Here is an 11,382-nt window from a genome sequence, read left to right on the forward strand (position 1 = left end):
GTTTATAAACATTAATAACTAAAATTTGAGAATTGAATAGCATAACATATTTTACTGAAAGTTTTGACAAAAAAAATTAAAAATAAGATAGTGCCAAATATTTTAGGATTCCAAAATAAAATAGTGCAATCTAAAGTAAAATGGAGGGAAGTAGTATTATATTCTTCACAATTAAAGTTGTAGTAGTATACTATAACACCATCTTCCCTCTCTCTTCCGTCTACTGTTTAAAGGGTCAATTAATCGTTGAAATTAGAAAGTAGAGGCAGAGTTGCACAGACTTTTGGAAGGAAAAAAGAAATATCATTTCGGGTATTCTTCTTCCTCATAGAACAATATAGGAGTACTAATATTTTCCCTCCTCTGTCTCCTGCTGACATATTTGTTTTTCTTACTTCATTTGTTTAAGTGATAGAAAAGATTTGTGCTTTTGCTTCAAGTTTGGATTTTTCTGTTTTTCTGATTCTGAATTTTTTGTACATAGTGGTTTTAAATGTTTTATAATCAACTGATAAATATGAAAATTAGACTCATGGTAGTATTCAGTCCTTTACCACTAGATAGTTTGGTGAGTTACAAGATTCTTTGTACCAACAAAACCTACATGTTTTTGTTATTTTCAGATTTCTGTTAAGGGGTTACATGAAAATTACTGATTTAGATCTGGGAAAGTATGTTAATTTTTCTTGGATTTTCGCGGGAAATAATTTGTACTATTTTTTCTGCTAAACTTTTCTGGAGATAATCTTGGCTTTAAGTGTCATATATGTGCACAAATTTATGTTTCCTTTTGATGACTGGTTTCCTATCACAGATAATCTTAGTTGAACTGCAGCTGTGTTGTGATATTCACATGTCTACAATTTTCTGTGTCATTCAATTCTGGAACCTCTTTTAACGAGATTTTCTTATTTTCCCTTATAAATATATTTGCAGGAGGGAATTAGCTGCTAATTCTGTCATCTTGAAAGTTAGTACCTGGTTTACTTTTTTGGAGGGAGTGCTGTTCTTGTTCAAGATGATGATGTTTGAGGAAATGGGGTTTTGTGGAGATCTTGATTTCTTCCCTGCTCCGCTAAAGGAAGTGGAAGTGGCTGCTCCACACACTGAGCTGGACGGGGAGCCGGCGATGGATGATGATTATAGTGATGAGGATATTGATGTGGATGAGCTAGAGAAGAGAGTGTGGAGGGACAAAATGAAGCTGAAAAGGATGAAAGAAATGAATCAGGGGAAGGAAGATATCGATTCTGCAAAACGACGCCAGTCGCAGGAGCAGGCGAGGAGGAAGAAGATGTCAAGGGCACAGGACGGGATCTTGAAGTACATGTTGAAAATGATGGAAGTTTGTAAAGCTCAGGGTTTTGTTTATGGTATCATCCCGGAAAAAGGCAAGCCGGTCGGAGGGGCATCTGATAATCTTAGGGAATGGTGGAAAGATAAAGTGAGGTTCGATCGAAATGGCCCTGCGGCCATAGCCAAATACCAAGCTGATCATGCCACCCCAGGGATGAACGAGGGATCTAATCCAGTTGGTCCTACGCCTCACACCTTGCAAGAGCTTCAAGATACCACCCTTGGTTCGTTATTGTCAGCTCTGATGCAGCACTGTGATCCTCCTCAGAGAAGATTCCCATTGGAGAAAGGTGTTTCGCCCCCGTGGTGGCCTACAGGGGAGGAGGATTGGTGGCCTCAGTTGGGTTTGCAGAAGGAACAAGGTCCTCCGCCTTATAAGAAGCCTCATGATCTGAAGAAAGCGTGGAAGGTTGGTGTCCTCACAGCAGTAATCAAGCACATGTTCCCCGATATTGCTAAAATCCGTAAGCTTGTAAGGCAGTCAAAGTGCTTGCAGGATAAGATGACAGCCAAAGAAAGTGCAACTTGGCTTGCCATCATCAGTCAGGAGGAAGCTTTGGCTCGAGAACTCTATCCTGATCGCTGTCCGCCCTTGTCCTCCGCTGGTGCTAGTGGAACATTCATGTCGAATGACAGCAGTGAGTATGATGTTGAAGGTGTTCAAGAGGAACCCAACTTTGATGTTCATGAGCAAAAACCAAACCATCTCAGCTTGTTGAATGTTAGTCTCGAGAGATTAAAGGAGACGCTGCCTCTGCAGCAACAATCTCATCCAAACAAGGATGAAATGATCACAGGCTTAGACTTCACCCGGAAGAGGAAGCAATCCGGTGAACAGACTGTTACAATGGACCAAAAGATCTATACGTGCGAGTTTCTTCAATGTCCTTACAGTGAACTTTGCCATGGTTTTCAGGACAGATCTGCCAGAGACAATCATCAATTAGCTTGTCCTTTCAGAAAAACTTCCCAATTGGGAATCTCAAACTTTCACGTGAACGAGGTCAAGCCAACTGTCTTCCCTCAACAATATGTCCAATCAAAGTCAGCTGCTCTGTCTGTCAATCCTGGACCAGGTCCACCTTCCTTTGATCTATTTGGAGTAGGAGTTCCTGAAGATGGGCAAAGGATGATTGATGAGCTAATGTCATTCTATGACAGTAAAATACATGGAAACAAAAGCCAAAATACGGGAAATGTTGCACTGACCAAAGAGCAGCCTCATCAACAACCTCGTCTCAACCAGGACAATTACCTACACAGCCAAGGGATGATGGAAAGGAATATCTTCAAAGACACAAATATTTCTGCAAGCCACCCTATACTCCCACAAGGCAATCTAGCTGATCAGTGTAAGGTTCTAAATTCATCATTCGATACAGGTTCTAGTGACAACTTCAATTTCATGTTTGGATCTCCGTTCAACTTACAATCCACCAATTATACTGGAAGTCTACCTGGCATTGGATGTGATAACACACCGAAGCAAGATATTCCCATTTGGTACTAGCCAAGAGATTTGTGAGACGTATATAATCAGTTGGAACTTCATAGTTATAGCTTGTTCCCTGAGAGGCAAGATCCCGATATAATTTGTATGCATTATAAAGGTAGATTTATTCGCTTAATAGATCTTTTAGTTATGGTATTTCTAGATACCATGTTGAAAGCTAGGCATGGTGTAATGAAGGAGGAGGAAGGGATACCCTCAATTACTAGCTATGCTGCTTATAGAATGTTTAGATATAATAAAAAATAAGTTAGTCTATTTTCTTATCTGTGTACAATTTCGGTTGAACTCACGCTGCAGTAATTTTGATATATTTATTTAAGTCTCTTTGTTGGCTGCATTTTGATGTTGATCAAAAGCTTGTCGTGTCTTTCAGCATAGGCGGTATCAGTATAAACTGTTGAATTTTTAAGCAGGTGAAGGTCGATCTCCTCGTTCAGTGCAGTTCTCGAGGTCGTTTGAGATTTCTTCTACCTTGTGAAGTCGAAATAGCATAATTGTTGATGTTGCCAAAGTTGTGTAATGGGAAGTTCCTTTCTATGATCTTTAGCTTCATAGTGAAGTGGTGCCTCATATTTTTTTCTGCTGTATCTGCTGCTTCCAAGTCTGTTTTAACTGTTTGATTTTCTATGCTATAGCAACATAACTTTTTTAGTTTATGGTTTGCTTTGGTCAAGTGTCTCCAGGCTTGTGGATATGCTTGTTTTAAGTTCATTTCTATGGGGCTTAGTTATCTTGCTCATATTTGAACATACTTGAATTAACAGATACCCGGTACCCAGTGGTGTAGGCTAGCGGTCAATAAATTAGCTGAAAATGATGGCAAATCGAAGTTCAAATCACAGTAGAGACAAATAAAGCCAAGTAACTTTTTCCTATTTGCCCAATAGCAGGTGCCTAGTGGAATAGTCGAGATGCGCGTAAGCTAGTCTGGCTATGATCATTATGGAAGAAAAATAAGTATTAACAGATACCCCACCTTTAGGGAAAGTACACAATTAGCCTATTTTCCCCTTCTCTACCTTCCTCTCCCAAGAAAAATGGAACAAGAAAGTAAATTGAAGGAATGAAAAAGTAATAAGGCAGGGATCATGTGAATGAGCAGATCACAATTATGTTTATTAGTACTACTTATTTTCTAATTTAAGAAGCTATGTAGTGTTGGCTGGTTCTTTCACATTCAATTTTCTTTTGATTGATTCTACTTTACTGAACTCTGTTTGCCTTGTAAGAAAATCGAATGATATGAAACTTAAACAGCAAATATAGCATGCCAAAAACAATTAGGAGAGTAGTTTTAATATTTATGAGTAATTCCTAATCTTTTTTCCCCCTCAAAGTTATTAGGTTTGCTTGAAGGGGAGCCTTGGAGCACGGTAAAGTTCTCTTCGTGTGGCCTTTAGGTCACGGGTTCGAGCCGTGAAAGCAGTTACTGATGCTTGCATGAGGGTAGGCTGTCTGCATTACAACTCTAACGGTTCGGCCCTTCTATGGACCTTGCGTGAACGCGAGATACTTCGTGCACCGAGCTGTCTTTCGTAAATTATTAGGTTTGCTTAAGATATTTTCTTTTAGTGGTATTTGTTACTACACCATGTACATGCATTTGGACATTTTCTTTCCTATATCAACAGATCCAATACAAAAACTAGAAGATGCACTTCCATTTATACAGGTCAAACAGAGAAGACTAATAAATAAAGAAAAACTTATTAAACAGGTAATGCTCAAAGGCAAATGCAATGTACATACAACTATGCATTAAGAACTGTCCCAAAAACACTAGACAACTTTTGTTGATAGGCTAACAGGCTTATCCCATTTTCTTATTAGGAACAAAGAATTTTCAATTTGTTTATTCTCAAACAGTTTGATGAAATCGGAACAGTTGTAACATAATGACCTGACACAGAATTGTTTTTTAATCTTCTACGTGGCAAACAATGACAATCTAACACCTGTTTAACATAAACAAGTACTGTTTGTTTTGCTATTATATGCCGAATCTCGATTAACTACACAGTTCAGTTAACTAGTTTATCTTTCATTGTCCTAAAAAACCATGTTATTCTATTGGACAAGATTCAGCATATAATAGCAAAACAATTAGTGATTGTTTATGGTAGACAGGTGAGTTCGAGTCGTAGAAGCAGCCATACATTATACCCCTTGAGATACGATACTTCCCTAAACCCTCAAGATGCTTTGTACAACGGGCAACTCTTTCTATTGGACAAGAGAAACAACAAGTTAAAACGAAACATAAAGAGCCAAAGTATGAATTAATATAATTGTGAACGGTAACTCAAACCATCAACTAATGTTATGGGATGGATGAAATCCTTCCATCATTACTTTTCTCTTCAATGGCGTCATAGTAATTGGGTGTAGTGAATAAGATCTTCACCTTTAAACGAAAATCTGAGTTTGAGTCATAAAAATAAAGAAATTCTTGATAGAAATGCTTTTTTCTTTAACGGACCTTGCACAATAAGAACCTCAATTAATCGATCCAATAAGTATCATATACAAAAACAAAAAGCTCAAATACTTGGCAGAAATAATGTGCACACATGCAGGACAGGAAAGCTCAGAGAATGCCTATCTATTTTTTTATTTTCTTTTTGGTAAGCAAAATTTTTTATTTACAAACCAAAAAATAGGTACAGCACAAGTCGAAAACGACACAAGACTTTGGAAACATCTCCCATTGAGTTTAAAAACCGGCAGACTCTGAAGAAAATTAAGTTTAAAAAGATTATTATAATCTATAAAAGTAGAAGGGCCCAACCGGGTTCGAACCGGTGACCTCTTGATCTGCAGTCAAATGCTCTACCACTGAGCTATGAACCCTTTGATGCGAAATTCATCCTTTTATATTTTCATATTTTATTAGAGAGAAAAAGAAGCTGGAACACTGACTCTATAATTTATTTGGGGTTAAAAACTTTTTTCCTTATGATATAGTGAAATTTGCCTGTTAGCATGTACCACGTGCAATTTCACTATTGTGAAGTCTTTGGGACAATAATTGGCCAGCTACCGTTGCCACTTCTACTTACCCCAACTGTCCCTCCACCTCCATTGGTTGTCTCCATCAAACACTTGATAATAACCCCCTTTTGCGCTTTCTAACTTTTCCTTTTCTTATTCTTTGACCTTTTTTTTTTCCTACTAACAAAAACAGAAGATAAAAAAGGTTTATGAAATAAGGAGTTAAGCAAGGATCGAGAGATTGATTAAAGAATTTGTCCAAAGTTAATCTTGTCAGGAGATGAGATGAGTCTCTATCGGAAATAATTTCTCTACCCTTTAAAAGTAGGGGTAGGTAGGGCTGTTCAAAATCGAACCGTAACCGTTAATTGAACCACAAAAACATCTTACTGGCTTATTGGTATCGAGTTATCGGGGTAATGGTTGATAAACGGATTGAAATTTTATGATTAACGGCTTAACCATTTGGGGGCGGATTACTCAATTTCCTTATCGGATAAACCATTCACCAATTAAGAATTTTTATATTTACACTTTTACCTCTCTATGTGTAAAGTAATATTTGATGTATGATTAGATTTGATGGTAAGTAATATATGTAGACATTTATGTATAATTGAATTTGTTTGATTTTCCTATGAAAATGGCATTTAAAATCATGCTGGAGAGTAAACCTTGGATATCACAAAAGCAGATGATTATTCTTCTTAATCAGGGTATCGATATCATCAATTTGTGACAACAGAGTGGTGGTGATTTAGCCTAAGCCTCCATAGAACAAGATCTGTATATTGTGTTGCAACTGTACGTCATCATTTTGTTTGCTATCATGATCTGGCAAATAATAGATATAGAATGTATATGCTTAAGCCACAATCTTGAACTATATGATCAACAAAAAATGTTGATCATACTGAAAAAAACCTCCTCTAGGGAAGTGGCCCTGATGCGTGTAATAGAGAATAGGCATGCTTACCTTACTTGAATCTACATTAGGGATGGGATTGCCTTCGTATACGCCATGAGTCCACTGATGAGAAAGGGCTAGGGAAATCTTGAACCCAATTCCTACAATAATGAATATGAGCATAATTGAAATTTCTGGGGAATTATACATTTGTGTATTGATAAGATTGGTCGTGTTAGATCTAATTTTAATGATGCAAATAATATATCTGTGCAGGAAATAAATTACAAAAGATTAAGGAATCAAGGAGCTACTACAAGATTGCTGAAGTCAATCTGGATACTTAAGGAAAGAAATCAATCAGCAAAGATCATGGACAGCTGCGATGGAAAGAATCAAGCAAGCCTAAATTTAAGGCATCAATCAAGGCCAGCACATTCAATCCGGAAGATTGAAGCAGTCAAAAAGCATCGAAGATTCTGTAAGAAGATTTGCTGAGTGGCTAATTTAGGAAGGACCAACAATCAAGGAGTAAACTCTCGTCGTTAACTTCTGTAGAAGGAAAACGGTCAATTTCCTCTCATCAAGGAAGAGCAACGGCAAGCAATCTTATTCTTGGAAAGAATCAATCTCTTTCCAAGGATTTAATCTCTTGGGTTGCCAAGTCTCGTCAGCAAACGGTCTTCACTAAAGTATTTATACTCAGCATCAAGCCTTAGACAAACATACTTTGATCGAACCAAAAATCCTCTCTTTATTCTGCTACAAACAAACATTGTAGTTCTTTAAGATCTGTTGTGTAACTAGCCAGAGAAAAAAGGAGAGTACAACACTGGTGAGGTATTGTATCAAAAGAGATGAGTGTTATAGGAACTAAGCTATCACGTCATTTCCATTGTACTCGAAGAAACGCATTTACTAAAGCGAACTCCCTTGCAATCCAAGGGGGCTGGACTAGGATTCACATTGAATCCGAACCAGTATAAAATTCTGGTGTCTTTAATTCCTGCACTTACTTTCTGTGTTTTATATTCTGCTATTATAGCTGTTAGGTTTTTGTATCTAGTCGACTAATTGAGAAACTAGTCGACTAATTGAGAAACTAGTCAACTAATAGAGATTAAGTTTAAAAATATACAATTCACTCCCCCTCTTGTACTTTCAATTGGTATCAGAGCAAGACTCACATTCTACTTTTGCTTAACAGCTTGTGAGAAAAGATCATAGCAAATCAAGTTATCATAGGAGCTCTCTTCCAGGAAGGAACTTCACAAGTTAGACCACCATACTTCAACGGACAACACTTTTCTCACTAGAAAGTGCGTATGGAGATCTTTGCCAAGGCTTATGACGTTAAAGTCTGGAGAGTCATCAAAAAGGGGAACCATCCCTTGCCAGTTGCTTCTCCACCATTTGCTGATCCTGAAGATATAGACTCATATACAAAAGAGCAAATGGAAGTGGTATGAGTCAACAATAAAGCTAGAAATCTGCTTCACAATGCTATAAGTGGTGAAGAATATGAGAAAATCTCTAGCTGTGACATAGCCAAAGAAATGTGGGATAAGCCTGAGGTTACATACGAATGAACCAACAAAGTAAAGGAACCACATATCAACATGTTGGTTCATGATTACGAACTCTTCTCAATGAAAGAAGGAGAATTTATTGAAGAGATGTTTGCCAGGTTCAGCAAAATAATAAGTGATCTAAAGGCATTTGGCAAGCCATTATACTAGTGGTGATCAAGTTAGAAAAATTCTCAGAAGCCTGCCAACCACTTGGCAGACCAAAGTAATCACACTTGAATCTCAGGATCTAAACAAATTATCATATGATAAACTACGAGGAGAACTCATAGCCTTTGAAAAGACGCATCTCAAAAAGACTAGTCAAGAAGAAAAAAAGAAAATAGTCGCATTCAAGGCTTCAACTGAAATAGCTAAAAACGAAATTGTTGATGATCCTGAATCTCTACAAGAAGAGATTGCTATGCTATCGAGAAATATAGATGGCTTAATGAGAAGATTCAGAAATACAAAGAAAGGAAGAATTCCGCCAAGACGATCCAGGCAATACAACGAACAAGATACGAATGATGGAAAATGCTATGAGTGTGGAAGATTTGGACACATTCAAGCTGAATGCCCAGAACTAAAGAGAAAAATTTCTAGAGGCTTTAACAAGAACAAATCTTTTGGAAGCTAGAGTGATAAGGACAGTTCAGACCACAAAGAGATAGCAAATCTTTGCTTCATGATGATTCTGGAAAACAAAATGAACAAATCCTTAGGATGCTGGACAGATAAGGACACTTCAGATGATGAAAATGAAAACTGTTTCATGGCATGAGGTGAAACAAGTGAGGTAAGATCTTATGACTGTGAAAGATGTAATGAATTGCAGGATATTCTTGATTTAACTTTGAAAGAGTCTCAAAAAATGATGAATGAGCTTAAGAGACTAAATAAAGAGGTTAAAGATTGGAAACTCAAACATGAAGTATGTGAAATTGAAAAAGAAGTACTTCAAGAAGAGTTTGAGGAATTACAAATGCAACTCAATGGCATGCGCAAATCCACCAATTACAGTTCTGTCAGGTCAAACCAGATGACTTACAAGTCAACTGGAAAAGGACCAGCCAGAACAAAGTCCACTAGTACTAACACTAATGAAAGACCTAAAGGTGGGTCAGAAGTTACGTGTCACTACTGTAACAAAAGTGGGCACAAATATTCTTTTTGTCGTTTTTCGTAAAGCAAATGTTTCAGGATGGGTTTGGAAACCAAAAAATAATTCTGAATCTAGCAATACTAACCCTCTAGGACCCAAGCAAGCTTGGGTACCTAAAAGAAAGTAATCACTTTGTTTTGCAGGAACACCACAGAATAAGCCGCAAAGGAAAATGGTATTTAGACAGTGCGTGTTCCAGTCACATGACAAGCGACAAAAACCTGTTCAAAGAAGTTACAAAAATTGATGGAGGAAGCGTTAAGTTTGGGGATGACTCATGTTGATACCCAATTTTTTCCTATATATTTTAAATATGCATAAATAACTTCAAAATAACATATATATGCATATATAAGCATGCACAAGGTTTTTATAATTTTTTCCATAATTTTGAGGGTTTAAATTGATTTATTTCCTCCCCTTTTATTCATAAAAACCCCAATAATTATTTCCAAAATTATTGTTATGATAATTTATTTATTTTATTTCTATACTTATGCCAAAATATGTCTAATATAATTTTTATGCATTTTTATAATTACATTTAGTATTTTTTAAGCTAAATTGCATATAATTTCAATGTTAGCCCATTTTAAGGTATAATTATATTTTATATGCGTAAAATTGGTTCCTATATTTTTAAAATTATAATTATGTATTTTAAATCATTTTGGCACATTAAATCATTTTCCATAAATTACCTATTATTTATTATAAACTAAAGTAGGGAAAATTGGCTATTTAAGTTATAGCCAGATTTGGCTTTCGATTTTAGCCAAATTGAACCCAATACCCAACCTAATTTCCTATTAAATAACCCGACTCAGACCCTATAAACCCCTACCCAAACTCGGAACACGTCTACCTGGGCAAATCCTGACCGTTGATCTCCCAGATCAACGGTCCAAACAAGCCCCTTCCTTTTTAATCCTAAAGACCACTAACCCTATCTCATTTTTGATATTCCGCTGCCCTCAAACTCTCTCATCTCCTCTCTTCTCTCTCAACCTAACCCTAATCCCCTTCAATCGCCGCCTCCTTCTCCGGTCATCTCCAGCGACCGCCTTTCAACCCCAAGCCTCAATAGGTCCTCCACCGCCTTGCTCATCATCTCTGAGGCCTTCAAGGGTCTTGGGCCATGCCGATTTGGATCTAGGGTTTCTGTTTTTGTTGTTAATGGCTTCTCCGGTGTGATTTTGGGAAAAATCACACCATATATGTTACGATCTTTGAAGTTTACAACAAGTTCTTCCGTTTCTATTAGGGTTTCCTTTGAAACCCTAACTCTCGTTTGAACCTCTCAGATCTGTGCTATTTTTAACGCTTTAAGTCTGTTTCTTCCTATGTTTGCACTATTCTCGAACTTCTTCTGAAAGACCCTCAACTTTAAACTATTTTACTTTCTTTAAAATTAGGGTTTCTCGGAGTTTCTTCTACACTTGTTTAACCAATTTTTTTCTTTATGTTTAAACCTCTTTCCTCGTATATCTTGACTAATTTCATGTTCTCAATGCTTTTTCAACTCGACTCTATTAAAAGTCCTAATTTCTTAGATCTTCTTTGTTTCGTTTTGTGTGTTAGCATGACTACTTGATTTTGTTAAAGTTCCTATTGATTACTATGCCCCGAATGTGTTTTTCTGAGTCCCTAGACTATTTATGTCACTTCTGTATGATCATGTTCATCTGGTCTGTTCATCTCTTGCTTCTTTCTGTCGATATGGTTGACCTTGCCTGTTTGGTACGCCTGTTTGTTCTTCTCTATTTATATGTTGAAATATAGAATCATGACCTTCTCTTGATTTGATTCTGATTTACTTATTTGATGGTTCGATTGAAAGGTTTTTAAAACCCTAAAATTCTAGTCGTCTGTTTAAATTGAC

The 11,382-nt window shown here is 36.9% G+C and overlaps 1 protein-coding gene and 1 non-coding gene across 2 annotated transcripts; one reads left to right on the forward strand and one right to left on the reverse strand.

Annotated features, from left to right (window-relative positions):
* Nucleotides 1–146: 146 nt before the first annotated feature.
* On the forward strand, nt 147–3,206 carry LOC104244993 (ETHYLENE INSENSITIVE 3-like 1 protein). Its single transcript, XM_009800525.2, has 2 exons — nt 147–312; nt 937–3,206. The coding sequence occupies exon 2, from the start codon at nt 1,019–1,021 to the stop codon at nt 2,864–2,866; it is 1,848 nt and encodes a 615-aa protein (XP_009798827.1). The 5' UTR covers nt 147–312; nt 937–1,018; the 3' UTR covers nt 2,867–3,206.
* A 2,441-nt stretch (nt 3,207–5,647) lies between these two features.
* Nucleotides 5,648–5,719, reverse strand: TRNAC-GCA (transfer RNA cysteine (anticodon GCA)). The gene has a single exon. It is a non-coding gene; the product is annotated as a tRNA-Cys (tRNA).
* Between the last annotated feature and the right edge of the window lie 5,663 nt (nt 5,720–11,382).

Source organism: Nicotiana sylvestris, chromosome 6 (assembly GCF_000393655.2).
Source record: "Nicotiana sylvestris chromosome 6, ASM39365v2, whole genome shotgun sequence".
In the NCBI taxonomy this organism is placed as follows: Eukaryota; Viridiplantae; Streptophyta; class Magnoliopsida; order Solanales; family Solanaceae; genus Nicotiana; species Nicotiana sylvestris.